Raw genomic sequence first — 14,599 nt, 5'->3', positions numbered from 1 at the left:
TGCAAGATTTTAGGTGACTAATATATTTTCTTTAAAAAGAAATAAAAAAACCACTCGCACACAACCAACATAAGTCTAAATGGGAGATTAAAAATAAAACGCCAGGCAAACGAGCAGGGAGGGCTGCGTGGGCTGGCAGGGCAAGCCAGAAGGGGATACTCCAGGCGGGGAAGTGGGGGGGGGGGGGAGAGAGAGAGAGAGAGAGAAAAGAGCTCGCTAGCAGAGGCGCAGGGTCGATCCGTGGCTGGGGGGGGGGCGGCGGCGGGTGTGTGTGTGTGCGTGGAGATCAATAAACCTTTGGCGACCGAAACCATGTCTCCGGCGGCGGCGGCAGCTGTGGCGGCGGCGGCGCCCTCTCCCTGGCCAAGATGTCAAGTATTAACCCGGAGGGGCAGATCTGCCGCCGCTGCCGCCGCCACCGCTCTGAACTCCTCCCGGGCGCATTAAGCTCGGGTTGCTGGCTGCGGGATCCCGGCGCCCCTTGGCTGCTGCGCCGCTGGGGAGCTTTGCAAGCGGGTTCGCCGCCGGCGGCGGCGCCTGCAAGGTGCTGCTTGTGCTGGGGCTGTTGCTGGTTTTGCTGCTGCTGCTGCTGCTCTTGCGGGAGGCTCATTCCAAGCGCGCAACTTGCAGCCTGGGAAGAGCCGCCGCCGCCGCCGCCGGCTGAGCGCGCCGCTGTCGCCGCCACCATGCCGGCCATCAAGAGGGAGCGCCCGGACCGGGAGGAGCTGGCGCTGGCCGCCTTTAACCAGCCCATGGAGACCTTGCCCGACTACCTGGTCCCCTTGGCGGCCGCCGCCATCCCCGTGGTGACCCCGCACCCGCCTGCCTACGAGCAGATCTTCGCCACCGCTGCGCACCACCACCAGCACCACCAGCACCACCACCATCAGCAGCAGCGCGCTTACCTGGACTTCCACGCGGCGCCCCACGCCGCCGCCCACTCCCACCCGCACCCCCTCCCCGAGGACCTGATGCTGGAGCGCTTCTCGTCCATCCCGGATTTCCAGCCCTTCTTCGACAACGGCGAGCCTTGCATCGAGGTGGAGTGCGGCGAGAACAAGGCGCTCCTCTACATCAATAAGTTGTGCCAGGGCAGCAAAGGGCCCTCCATTCGCTACCGGGGCGAGTGGCTCACTCCCAACGAGTTCCAGTTCGTCAGCGGCCGGGAGACCGCCAAGGACTGGAAGCGGAGCATCCGGCACAAAGGTACCGACCGGCCGGCGGGGAAGAGAGCGAGCTAGCTGGGGCGGGAAGCCGGGGCGCGCGACGCGACGCGACGGGGCTGATCCTTACTACTTGCTCGGCTGGCTTCTCTCTGTGGCGAAAGTGCCGGCTTTCGTGGGCACAGGGCTCCTCGTCAGGCGGCTGGTGGGGAAAAGTAGGTAGGGTGTGATTTTAGAAGGCTGAAACTCCCTTTCCCTTAGCAGTCAGTAAACGAAACAAGCCTTTGCACCGTCCCGATCTCGGATAAGGGAAGGGGGAAGGGGGGTGGGCAGGCTTGGTAAGCGTTAGTTTTTCACAGGGCTCTTCGTTTTACCGGAAATAGTGTGCAACTGCTAAAATGATATGTGGCTTGGGTTCAAGTCTCCCCGCGTCCCGTTATCCCATAATCGTGTGGTGGGTTGATCGTTGTTCACTGAAGTGTTACGGGGAAAGATCTCTGTTCATGTTCAGAGGCACTCTGACTCCTTTGCTCATTCCCGGAGATTCGACGTTCTGGTGGGAGGGGCGTGACCGCGTTAACTATCGGCGCGTGTTAGAAGAGAGTCCCGTCAAACTGGGAAACTCCCGCGGTTTTCAGAGGGGGCGCGTTCCCAGATCCCTCTCCACCGCTGAATCCCTTGATGTCCAGCGGGGGCAACAGCTGTCGGCCAACGGGTGTGCGGTATGATGTTCCGCGAGGGTTTGTAAGTGCGTTTTTCACAAGCCTTGTCCTCCGCCTCACCTTTTATAAACTGCCCTTTTAACTTATGGAAAGTCAACTGACTCAAACACACCTTTAGATGAAACTCGCCTTATCGTGCGTGTGAATGAACGAACGCCGCAAATGCGCTACACAGAACCGACGGCGGTGACGAAGCTTTCGCGCTTGCTTACAAAGTTGAAGAGTCTTATTGATGCGCACCTCTTGTATTTTGTGGGCCAAGTAAAACCGTGGATGGATTATTTGTTTGTTTTTTAAGAGCGGCGGCAGCAGCAGCATGTGCCCATGGGGAGGGGGGAGCTTGCACTTGTTGGGCGGTGGCGGAGTCTCGCGCGCGCGCGCGCCAGTTGCGACGGGGGGGGGGGAGGGAGGTTGAGGATTGGAAGAGACTCATCTTTCCTCCACTTCAAACCAGAGCCGCCTGGCGCGGACGAAGGACTGTCTGGAGCGCGCCTCCGAAGTGACCCGAGGCTGCAACTTCTCAAGGCCAGACTGAGCCGAGAAGCCGCCAGCGCTTTGGCGCTCGGAGTCTGGTGTGTGTTTCTGGGCTCTTTTTGTGTATGTGTGTGCGTGTGTGTGTGTGCGTGCGTGTAGTGGGGGATCGAAGCAGAACTATAAACAGCAAAGGGGTCGACAGACAACTCCCATCCTTTTTGGAGCAGCCTTGTGTGTTGTTTTCTCTGCTGCCCCGACGGCTGGTCCCCTTTGAGGCGCTGCTCGCCTGGCTGCGAAGTTGTGGTCTTGGCGCTGGGCGCCCTTCGCGGTTGTGTCTGCACAGCTGCTGTTTACGTCTAGCTCAGCCTGTGTATGTGTGAACGGCGCGCCCGCCTCGTCACCCCCTCTCTGCCCCGCCAAGCCGAAGCTCTTCTCCGAGTGTAGCTTTTGCGCCGGGGCGGCTGGGCGCGATTGGCGGGAGCGCTTTTCGCGCGGTGGCATCGCCTATCGCCGGCATCCCCCCGAATGGCAAGTGAAGCGCAACAACCTCGCTGCTTCCTGGAGGGGGGAGGGGTGTTCCAAAACGCAAGGTTCGTGTTTGCACGTAGCGTGGCATTCTTAGAGGGTGCGATCCTAACTTGGGAGTAAGCCCCTCTGAACTCTGCGGGGCCGACTTCCAAGTACTGTATGCGTGTGAGAGAGGTTGCATTTTTTTACGGCGTCGCAATGAGCGGAGCTGCTACCCCCTCCCCCCCCCACACCTTGGACTGGCAAGAGGCACGTGGACCTGTGGTGTCCCTCCTCCAACCCGCAGTGTGGCGTCTTCCGTGGCTTGCTGTTGATCTGCCGCTTGTGTCCCGATCCGGGACTGGCCTCGATGTTTTGGGGTCGCCCCTTCCGCCGACGCTGAGGTTAAGCGGAGGAGCGGGTCGGGTCGGAGGGCAACCGCGGGTCTGCTGCTGCGCCTGCTTTGCTCTGGAAGTGCGCCTGTCAGGCTTCGGGCGTGTGGGTGGGGGGAGTCGCTTCGGCGAGGGCTGATGCGAATAGAAACCGAAATCCCAACCCCAGCCGCTCAGTCCGGATCCACTAATGCGCCGAGGCAGGTGGGTGGCGGCGGCGAGGGAGCTGGTGAGTGGGAGGGAGGTCTGTACTGGCGGCTGCTCCTCTAACCTCCTCTTCTTTCTTCCTCCTCCTTTTTAAGAATTTGATTTCACAAAATCTCCCTACACCTTCGGCCCAGCGACTTTCCCCTGGAAAAGTGGAGCCGCAAGCGGGTGCGTCGTTGTTGCTCTAGTGCGAGGAGGCGAGGATCGCCCCTGTGGCTTGCATTGGCTCGCGCTCTCTTTTAAACCCCCCCCCGCGCCTCATTTTATTTTATTTTATTTCATTGCTCGGGGAGGCAGCTGATGCTGGGGCGAAGCGGGGGCAGGAGAGCTGGGTGAAGGAGGTGGGAAGCCCAAGAGGCGTCCGTCTTGACATGTCATTAGCCGAGGGTTGTATGTGTCACGCCGAGGGTCCCAAGAGCCATTAGGAGGTGACTGACACCTCGCCTTGTTTATTGATCGCCTCGAGGTGGAGGAGAGCGGCTGTTGCTGCCGCCGCTCTAATGATGCTCCTACCTCCTTCCTCCGGCCGTCTTCAGGAAAAGTCCCCTCATTCCTCTGAGGAGGAGGAGGGCTGGTGTTCAAGAGACGGAGAAAAGAGTTTTTCAGGGGCAGCGGGGGCTAAACTCCCTGCCTGTCTCTTCAGCCTGTTGTTTGCCTTTCTTTACCTGCATTCAGTTGTGTGTGTCTGTGCGTTTTATCCTTTGAGTGCTGGCGTCATGGCTGTGAATTGCAAATGCAGGCATCTTGAATGGTGTTTGCTTGATGCAGGGGGAGGCGGGGTGGGTGCAGAGCAGCTCTGCTCCTCCAAGGCCTCTCCTTTTCAGGGTTCCCCTATTATTTTTCAGCCTGGCGAACATTTTTAACAAGGTTAGATAGGGGCTAATGAGCGCTGCTACTCCTTTTCATAATTTCCACAGGGTACAAAGTTCAATTAAGGTGCAAGGCAGGGCCCTGTAAAGGGGGGGGGGCAGTTAGAGGCTGGCTTGTTTTGTGCTAAGCCTCTCAGTCTGTCTCTTTCTTTTTAAAAGCCGAACTAAATACTTGTTTTGTTCTTTCCATTCCCCCATTCCCCTCTTTTTTCTTTTTCATCCAGGGAAAAGTTTGAAGACTCTTATGTCCAAAGGAATCTTACAGGTACATCCTCCAATCTGTGATTGCCCTGGGTGTCGAATTTCGTCTCCAGTGGTAAGATGATTGCGAAAAACCAAAATGAGAACGCAAAGCAATAATTTTTCTGTTTCAATATTTGGCCACATTTCTATTTGATAATCTCTTTTTCTATCCACACACACCCCGCCAGTGTGCACACTGTTTTTAAGTATATATGTGACTGCTGGTGGGAGATGGGTTTGTGGTCCTCAGTGACAATTGAGAGAGCTATATCCTGTGATGTTCTTATGCTGAATGCATCTAGTTTTAGCTCCATGTTAGAGAGGAGGGCTCAGGGTTGCAGCCTCCAACAGGCAGGCAAAACTGCTGTTCAAGGATGCCAACTCAAGTATTTGTGAGTTTTCTATCAGCTTTCTGGTATATTATTCAGCAGTGCAAAATAGTCAATGTAAGAGGATTTGAAGTTAGATTATGATATCGGAATGTGCATGTTGTGGAACTGTGTTGGCAAAAGACTGGAAGAATCACAACCCTATCTTGAAAAAAGAAGAGAACACGATGTTCGTTTTAAAAAATTGTGGGTTGTTTTTTTTGAAAATGGAAATGAACATGTTTAGTAGGGTTCAATTAAATGCAAGGCCCCGTTCTCCACTGTTCCGATACTTCAATCAATGAGACATACTTTCATGTAAATGTACTTACACCCAAGATCACTTAACGCAGCTGGTTTTGCACACTCTAGCACCCTGCTGTATTCTAAATTGGAATGATGAAACGATGGGGTGGGGTTCCGAGCCCCACACCTTTCAAATCGTATTTATGGGCAAAGAGAGGATTTGCAACCCACATTGTGTGCATAGAATCTGGAGCAGGAATCCGTAATTCTCCGCTGTTGAAGAGTGTGATGTCATTAAGAGTATAGGGTTTGGGTTTCCATTTGTGATTACTGAATTGACTCGCATCAGTACTTTTTGACAATTGCATGGCATCCTACTTTTTTCTGGTAAAGGTGGTGTGATATAACACAAAGTGAGGCTTGTTGAGTAAGATCTGTGTATCTATAAACATTTGTAAATGAGCACTGAATGCCAAATGAGGATTTGTGGGTCTGTGAAGTGCAAATGTGGTTATTGACAGCTGAAAGGCAGCTGATTATTTGCAGTATATGGCTTGGTGGTGGTATGTTCATTTCCAAAAGTTCCATTACGTTTTGTGTGTGTGTGTGATGAGGGAGACCCCGGGGTCATCACAGCAAAACATATTTGAGGCAGGTTTAAATTCATAGTGTAGATGTGCTCTTAAGATACCTGATTTGAGGATGGCCAGTTCTTCAGCCTTGGAGAGCCTGATCCTACCTACCCCAATTAAATTGTATTGGCAGTGGGGGGCAGGTAATCTAGGCCTGTTTATATTATCACTCACCAGCTTCAGTAGCTGTGTTGGGGAAAGTCCAGAGCCCCCAGGCTCTAGACACTGGGTGGGCTTTTCTTCTTTGTACAGTGGTGGGCACTTCTCTGACTGGGACGTATGAGATCTAGAGGCCGCTGCCACATTGCAAATATATTGGGTTGCTCCTTTGGGAAGGGTGGTACCTGCTGCCTGAGAGGGAAAAATATGCTATTATGTTGTTGTTGGTGGTGGTTGTTATTCACCAGCAGGTCTCAGGGCAGGTTGCAACAATTTAACATTCAGAATTAAAAGCAGCTAAAACAAAATTCTCTTCTAAGAATAGGGTCCTGAAAACACACACCTCAAGTGTCAGAGGCCGGAGTAGGTAAATAGGTTGCCTCTTCAAGCATTCGTGGCAAGCTGTACAGTGAAGGTGTCAGACACACCTCTGTCAAGGAGGAAGTCCACGATTTGGGGGCTGCAACATAGAATGCCCCGAACTTCTGTGGGTAGCATAACTACCAAGACACCCACCCACCCCGTTTGTCTTAACACCCAAGAGGGTCTGAATGGAAGAAGGATATTTGTGAGCGCCTTAAATTGGGCCCAGAAACAATGGCAGCCAATGCAATTGTTTGGGGTTATATGGGTTCTAAAGACAACCTCTGTCAGTAATCTGGCCACTGCACTTTGAACCAGTTGATGTTTCTGAGTTGTCTTTAAGGTCAGCCCTGCTGTAGGCCAGGGATGGAGAACCTGTGGCTTTTCTGATGCTGTTGCACTCAAATTTCCATAAGTCTTAGCCAGCATGGACCGTGTCAGGAACAATGGGAGCTGGACTCCTGACAACCTCTTGGGGGCCCACAGGTATCCCCACCTTTGTAACATGCTCTAGCTTAAGTCATTCAGGACAATCCAGTTCTAGTTTAAGTTCAGCACGTCCAGAAAGGGATTAATTCAAGTTTATGCCCGTCCCTTCGCAGAGTGAACTAGTTTAATTCATTTTCATTTCACAGTTTGTCCAAATGATCCTTGGCAAAATAAAATAAAAATTCAGCATTCAGAATTATTATTATTATTATTAATTATTATTATCTCAAAGTGAGTTTAAAATAAAATTAAAACCAATATACAGCTAAAATGAAACAAAAACTAAAAAATATTGTGTTTACGTAAAAAAAAGGAGTACAGCACATCTCACCCACTGAAAGAGGCCGCCATATCTAAATGTTATAAGTTGCTGTGCTGAAGTATTAAATATACTTCAGAAGACTAAGGAAGCATTAAAAAACCACACAGAGGAATTGGATCATTTATTTCCTCCAGTAATAATTATATTTAAGCGTACAGGCCCAAAGAGTAAGAGAATGAACACAAATATGAACTTCACATCTTTCTACCCCACAAAACAAACTTACCGTGTTTTTTTCGTGTATAAGACCAGTTTTTTTCCTTTAAAAATAATGTCCAAAATTTGGGGGTGTCTTATACATGGGAGCGTCTTATAGACGGAAAAAATATGGCAATTCATCTTCAGTTTGTCCAGCAATTATGGGAATTATTTACAGGTGTAGTTTAGAGAGTTTTTAACCAGGGTGGATTTGATTTAAATCAAACTGATTTAAATCACGATTTAAATCACTAGTCAGTAAGGCTTGATTTAAATCATAGTTTTCTACATAAAGACTAATTCTTGCTGGTATAACTTTAATATGCAAGTAGATGAAGATTTTTAGAATAACAACTTTTCATATTAGTTTTTTATCCCCAGTTTAATAGGTTATTCATATTTGGACAACTTTACTGTTGTACTTAGGAAGGAGAAAAATAATCATTACCTTAATAATAACAATTTGAATAGATTTATTCAACTGAAACAATAACATTACAGCATATGTTATTTGCTTAAACAAACATCCATGTTTGTTAACTAATTTGGCTAAACAAAAACAATATATATATATTTTAAGAAACTTAGACTGTCAGCCCAGCCTACATATGAAAAACTTAAATACTGTCCACTCCAAACAATCAGAAAAATATTGTTTCTATTCTATTCACTGAACTTCTTGAAACTTAGCACTGAAGGGGTTGTTTCTGTATTCATAGGTTTGTAGAACAATAGGATTAAGGTCTTTTTCTCAACTCTGTTCATGTTATAACATTTTTGCTGTGAAGAAGAGGCATGTGATCTCTGTTGAGTCAAATTCAGTTTTGAGAACTGCAAAAGTAAACCAAGCATCTGTGATAATATCTTGTAGGCAGAGAAACTGCCCAATAATCTTACAAAAACCTCTGGAAGAGCATGGCATTGTGAATGGATTAATGGAATTTATTTACCCCCAAAATTAAACATATACAACCTTATTCTACATAATTAAAAAACTAATCTCTATTTCATGATGGAATAACCTTTGGATGGTAATATATTTTCCTCAAAAAGCATTTTATTTTAAAAAATCCAATTTAAATAAAAAAAATCAGATTTAAATCAAAAAAATCCGATTTTTTTGATTTTTTTTAAAAAAATCATTGATTTTTATCCACCCTGTTTTTAACTAATTAACTAAACTTGGTAATGCAGAGCTAGTTCACTTCAAGCACCGTTTGTGCTTCTTACGAAGTGGGGCTCTTTAGTGTCCAAATGTTTAGGCCCTAATAATTTTTTAGTCTTGTCAAGAAGTTACTGTACTTTATTGTTCTGCTGCAACAAATGTAACATGGCTACCACACTGGAAGGCTGGAGCCACTGTCACCCAAGGGTGCGTTCTAACAACAACAACAACAACATTAATAATAATAATTTTTATTTATGCCCCGCTCTCCCCGGCTAAGACCGGGCTCAGGGCAGCTAACATCAGGTATAAAAACAATTTATTAAAATGCAACTTAAAAACAGGATTAAAATACAACTTAAAATGCAGCATCATTTCAGTGGAAACCCAGAATCAAAACTGTTTTGGGGGAGAAAACGTCAAAACTTCACCAAGGCCAACTATCCAGACTGGTCCTACATGGGCCAGAAAAAAGCCTGGGAAGTCCCCAAATAGGGGTTCCATCACAGAAGGAAATGGAAAGAGGGGGAGGGGATCAGGCTGATTCCAAGCCAAAGGCCAGGCAGAACAACTCTGTCTTACAGGCCCTGTGGAAAGAGCACCCTTCCCTTTTTTGGGTGCTGTTGTGCTGAACAGGAAGTGTACAGAGTGGTATCTCCCCTTGCCACAAAATGGGAACTGTGGTGTAGTTAGTTAATTTTAGGCTTTTACCAAGGGCAGGCAGGGTTCGCTTTGGATCAGGTATATGGAACCTTTGACCCTCTGGATATTGATGAACTACAGCTCCTATCATCCCCCCCCCCAAGCCATTGGGCATGCTTACTAGGGCTGATGGAAGTTGCTGAGCAACATATGGAAGGCCAAAGGTTCCTGACATCTGCTGTGGATGGTAATGTGTATTACTTCACCTATTTTAAATACGTATAGTATAGTAAGCCAACCCTGCTGTATTTGGAAGGCCCTTCTGCTCAGTACGACCGTCAACCTCTGCCCCAAAGCCCTTTCCTTAACGCACCAGTGAACTTGAATAAGAGAAAATAGGACCATTAGGACAAATGACACATTACCCCACCAACCTCAGACATCCCCCTCTCCCACCTTCTTACTTACAGCCAGTCCTGTTGGGTTGACCATAGCTGTCAGCTTCCTCCTTCTCAGTCTTATTATTGCCCCTTGTAGAATCTAGCAGTGAAGAGAAGGAGAAGAATGGAGACACATTTTGATTTACTTGGCTGTTACTGTTTGGGCTGTTTACTGTTTGGGCTTCCTACTCTCCACCCTGCTAGTCTCAATGTACGCCAGCCATCACTGATGGGAACCATGTCACTCAGAATTTTAGGCAACATTTTGCTGAATTTAACTTTGCCCCTTGGGCTTACCATTTCGGAAATGGACTGGATGAGAGCCAACAAACCGATGCTCGTTCCAAATCATACTGAGGTACTGTTAGTGGGCAGTTGCCTAGAATGGATGGATGGATGGGAGGTTGTCTGCTCTTGATGGGGTTACACATCCATCTGAAGGAGCAGGTATGCAGCTAGGGGGTACTTCTAGATCCTTTACTGTTGCTTGAGGCTCAAGTGGCCTTGGTGGCACAGAGTGCCTTCATCAGCTTTGGTTGAATGGCCTAGGTGCACCCCTATATGGACAGGGATAGCCTAATGTCTTTTGTCTATGCTCTGGTAACATCTAGGTTAGTTTACAACAATGTGTTATCCATGGGGCTGCCTCTGAAGACTGTTTGGAAACTTCAGCTGGTGCAGAATTCAGTGACCAGGTTGCTCACCGGGACAGGACGGTTTGAGCATATAACACCAATCCTGGCCTTGACTGCATTAGCTGCCAATTAGTTTCCAGGCCCAATTCAAAGTGCTGCATTTGACCTATAAAGCCTTAAACAGCTCAGGACCAGAATACCTCAAGGATCGCCACTCCTCATATGAAGCTACCCAGACCTTTCATTCATCATAGGCCCTTCTTTGTGTGCTTTCTCCATGAGAACAGGCCTTTTCTGCAGTGGCTCCCCATTTGTGGAATGCTCTCCCCAGGGAGGCTCACCTGGTGCCTTCATGACATATCTTTAGGCAGGGGTGGAACTAGGCTCTATTTCACCTGGGTCAAAGACCCAGTTTGGCACCCTCCCCCATGCACATTTGTGTGTGTGTGCGCGCGCACACACACACACACACACAGAGAGAGACTGGGAGCCTCAATGGCACCCCTCTCGAGGCTTCACCCGGGGCAAAAAACCTGGCTGTCCCCCCTCCCCTGGTAGCTAGGGCTTTGCTTTAGGCACCAGGCGAAAACATTCCACTTCACCCAGGACTGGGGCTGATTAAACAACCAATGGCCTTTTAAACTGGGTGGGGTGGGGTGTTACTGCATTGTTTGTTATTATGTTATGTATTTTTGTGTTTTTATACTATAAACCGCCCTGTGCTTCTTGGATGAAGGGTAGCATATAAAATAAACAGACAGACAAAGAATACCCCACACATTCTGTATGTGTGGGACTAGTGGAGGTCAGCCACTTTGCAAGGATTGGGCTGGTCAAATGGGTGCCTCAGACCCAGACACCACTCTGTGTTTGAACATGCCCTAAGAATGGGCATGAGCAGGGCAGAGCTGAAACGCACAAGATCAAATAGTCAATCTAAAGAGCTGTGGAGTCTCTTAATTAAAATAAGGGTAGAAACTTCTGAAGCTTTGCTTGCATGCTTTTGCCACATTATTGAGCTTCCGTGTCATTCTCACTACAGCCCTCCTTCCCCACCCTGCCAGCAGCTCTCTGAGAAGAGGACTATAAAGGTTCTCCTGGTGCAGATGATTACTTTAAATTGTTAGCCAAAAATAGTTTATAGCATGTAGAACTCCCTGGAATGTGGAGTACCTGGAAGTTTGGGTGGTAAAGGAAGTGTTTCACAGTTTGTTTTATAACTCTAGTATTATGGGTTAAACTTGCCTGCTTTTAATCCTAGGTGTCATAAGCAGTGTGCCATTTTCATGGTTTCACAGCAACAATGATAATTGGAAGCACAGCAGATTCAGGTTTCCTTGAGATGGTGATTCTATAACGCTGAAAAACATCACATTCATTTTGACAGCAACACAATTTATAGCTGTGGAGTGCACTAAATAAAATATTGTGTGGCTATTTACATATAAAATACATGTCTGAAGGGAAGGCTTGTTGGGAAGGGAAAAGGGCTTTTGACACATGGTTTGCTGAGTCTGCATTAATATACATTAATTGGTCCTTTATGATATATGGTACTTTCTATATAGGGTCATGCTAGGTTTGATGACTGGGGCGATTTTGTGGAGTGCATATTCACAAGGTGTTTGCCAATATGGGTCCTTGTGTGGCTGATTGCTGCACATTTTGGAAGAATGGCATGCTAACACCCGTCTGTGTACAATCTGCCAAGTGGCTACTGTGCAAGGGATCCAGAGAAACTGCTTTGTAAAAGCAGTTGTGAACTTTATATGGAGAATCCCACTTACAAAGGAAGTGTAAAGCATGCTGTAAAGAGAGGAGTAATAAGACAAAGAGTAAATTTCTACTCTGTGCTTGTGGCTAACTCTTCCTTCCTGCAAATATGAAATCAGTGGCACCTTCAGCATGTATAATTTTCTTTAGATCACACCTATTTGTCTTGATCGGCCTCACAAATTACTTCATACAATTTATTTCTCTCTCCCCATTTTACTAACCCAAGTGCCTAAATATCCCTTAGTTAGCCACATGTCAGCCTAAAAGAAAACCAGCCTTTACAATGCTTCGCTACCTGGTTGCCAGGAGTTACCGGTAATTCTAAACCTGCTCATAGCTGCCGAGTTTTCCCTTTTCTCACGAGGAAGCCTATTCAGCATAAGGGAATTTCCCTTAAAAAAAGGGAGAACTTGGCAGCTATGAACTTGCTGCAGGTGACCAAGCAAATGCATATGAAATCCTGGCCATAAGATCGTGGCTTTGGGTCTGCATACAAGGGTCTTCCAATGTATACTCAAAGATTATAGGAGCAAGATTTCACCTGTTTCTGTCAACATCAGGGGATGTTCCCACCCTGTTGCAATCTTGGTGCATGAAGCTTTTTCCCACTGAAGTAGAAAGAACAACAATATTGCAGAATTTGTGTGTGTTTGTGGCTTTGGATTGAGGCCATTGTCTTTTACTGTTTAACTTCTTAGGGAGGTTATCTTGATGGTTTTACACTAGGCTTTTCAAAAGCAGGGAAATATTTAACTTCAAAGTATCCTTCTGGGAGTCCATCCACCAAATAAAATCCACTCCACTCCCCGCTCTCTTTAAAATGCTGTCATGTCAGTAACGGTTGGTTCCCTTCTGGGAACGGCATGCTCATCAATCTTAGCAAGGCTGGAGAACAATGGGGAGTCTTCTAATAGCATGATGCAACCTCCCACTTTGGAGAAGCGCTGTAGTTTAGTGGCAGAGCATCTGCTTTGCACGCGGTTGCACTTGGAAGGTCCCAGGTTCAATCCCCGGCATCTCCAGGTAGGGCTGGAAATGTCTCAGTCAGATACTCTATAGAGAGGCTTCTGAGCTACCGTGTTTCCCCCTTTTTAAGGCGTAGTCATAAAATAAGCCATAGCAGCATTTCTAAGCATTTGAGAAATATAAACCGTACCCCGAAAATAAGCCATAGTGATAGGCGCTGTGCGGAAGAGAGCACTGAGCTCCCTGAGTCAGCAGCAGCAACGCCGGCCGCAGCAGTGTTTGCTGAGTCCTTTCTTGCTTTTGGGACTTGGTTACTGTGCTGGCTTGGGATGGTGTGTGTGCAATTGCTGTTGCTGCTTCGTGTTTTTCAGCTGGATTCTCTGGATTCTAAGCACTCCCCCCCCCCCCGTTTGTTTGTGAAGCAGCACTCGGCTGCAGCCCCTGCCTCTCCCGATGGCTGCATTAATGCGAGGCTGGAGTTGATCGCTATCTCCTTTTCCATTTCTTTTGTCTTTGAGCACCCGGCCCCGCCCCCTCTCCCCTTCGTGGAATGAAGAACGGAGTTTTAGCAGCATTTCCTCATTATAAAAAAAAGGTCAGGAACTTTTACTTTAACCTCAAAAATGGGATATTTCCTCTCTCTAAAAACAACTCTGACCTGAACACCAATAAAACGGGGGTAGATCACCTCCAGTTTATAAATCCGCAAGTAGATCGCAGTCTCCTGGAAGTTGGGCTCTATACTTTGGCTGATTGCAAGCCTTTGCATCTTTAAAAAACAAAAACCATGCGCTTCTCAGTCTTAATTTTCCTTTAATTCATCCCCCTATACCCTCCTCCAACCATTGCCTCCTTCCATTCCTTACCCCCCTCCCTCTCTCCCCACTTCCCTCACTCCTGTGCGATCTCATTTAGTCATATAATTGCTTTTTCTGTTGTGTTGTCTATTTTATATTTAATATTATTACCCTTTATGATGTTATTTTTTCCCTTGCGATAATTATTTATTTTTTATCTTTAACTAACTTTCCTTTCCATATTTTTCCATATATAACTCAACACTTTCCCATTCCTTCTTAACTCTTTGGATAGAGTGCCCCCCCATTATTGTTGTTAATTTTACAATTCCTGGATTTTTTATGGAACCGAACAGCTCGGGTGCTTCAGAATGTGCCTTCTGTTGCTACAGGGCTATGGGGCTTCACTATTTGACCCCCCCCCCAGGTTGGGATTTTTAAAGTAGCTCTGTGGGTCCCAGGGCGCAGAATCACCCCCGATCCTTTCCTTTGTCTAAACAGACCTCTTCCCCCCTGACTTTGGAAGGCTGTGCTTCAAGGGTGATACCAGGGTTTTTTTAAGACCTGCGCCTCTTAAGGATTGTTACGGTCCATAACTTCCATTGCTTTCTACAGGGTTGGGGGTTTAAAGCACTGCCACCCCCACCCCACCCTGCAGGCGCTCGGAACTGGCAGCGCCAACAACGCGCCCAGCAATGTGCAGAAGAGAGCACCGAGCATCCTGAGCCAGTGGGTCCCAGTTGTACCAGCCCTTTTTTTTAAAAAAAAAAGACACCCCCTGAAAATAAGCCACTGTGTGTTTTTTTGAGGGAAAAAAGTTATAA

General features: G+C 47.5%; 1 protein-coding gene across 10 annotated transcripts in view; it reads left to right on the top strand.

Annotated features, from left to right (window-relative positions):
• The first annotated feature begins 268 nt into the window (after nucleotides 1-268).
• Nucleotides 269-14,599, top strand: part of SAMD11 (sterile alpha motif domain containing 11) — a 159,805-nt gene continuing 145,474 nt past the window's right edge. Inside the window, exons 1-2 of one of the 10 annotated variants that reach the window (XM_060276218.1) lie at nucleotides 269-1,206; nucleotides 4,559-4,650. In XM_060276218.1, the coding sequence (XP_060132201.1) occupies nucleotides 369-1,206; nucleotides 4,559-4,650 (930 nt within the window). In that variant the 5' untranslated portion in view covers nucleotides 269-368. The other 9 variants (XM_035118488.2, XM_035118490.2, XM_035118487.2 and 6 more) reach the window with 9 other exon arrangements.

The sequence above is a fragment of the Zootoca vivipara genome, chromosome 6 (genome assembly GCF_963506605.1).
Source record: "Zootoca vivipara chromosome 6, rZooViv1.1, whole genome shotgun sequence".
NCBI classification, from domain to species: Eukaryota; Metazoa; Chordata; class Lepidosauria; order Squamata; family Lacertidae; genus Zootoca; species Zootoca vivipara.
This window is presented reverse-complemented; position numbering and strand designations above follow the sequence as displayed.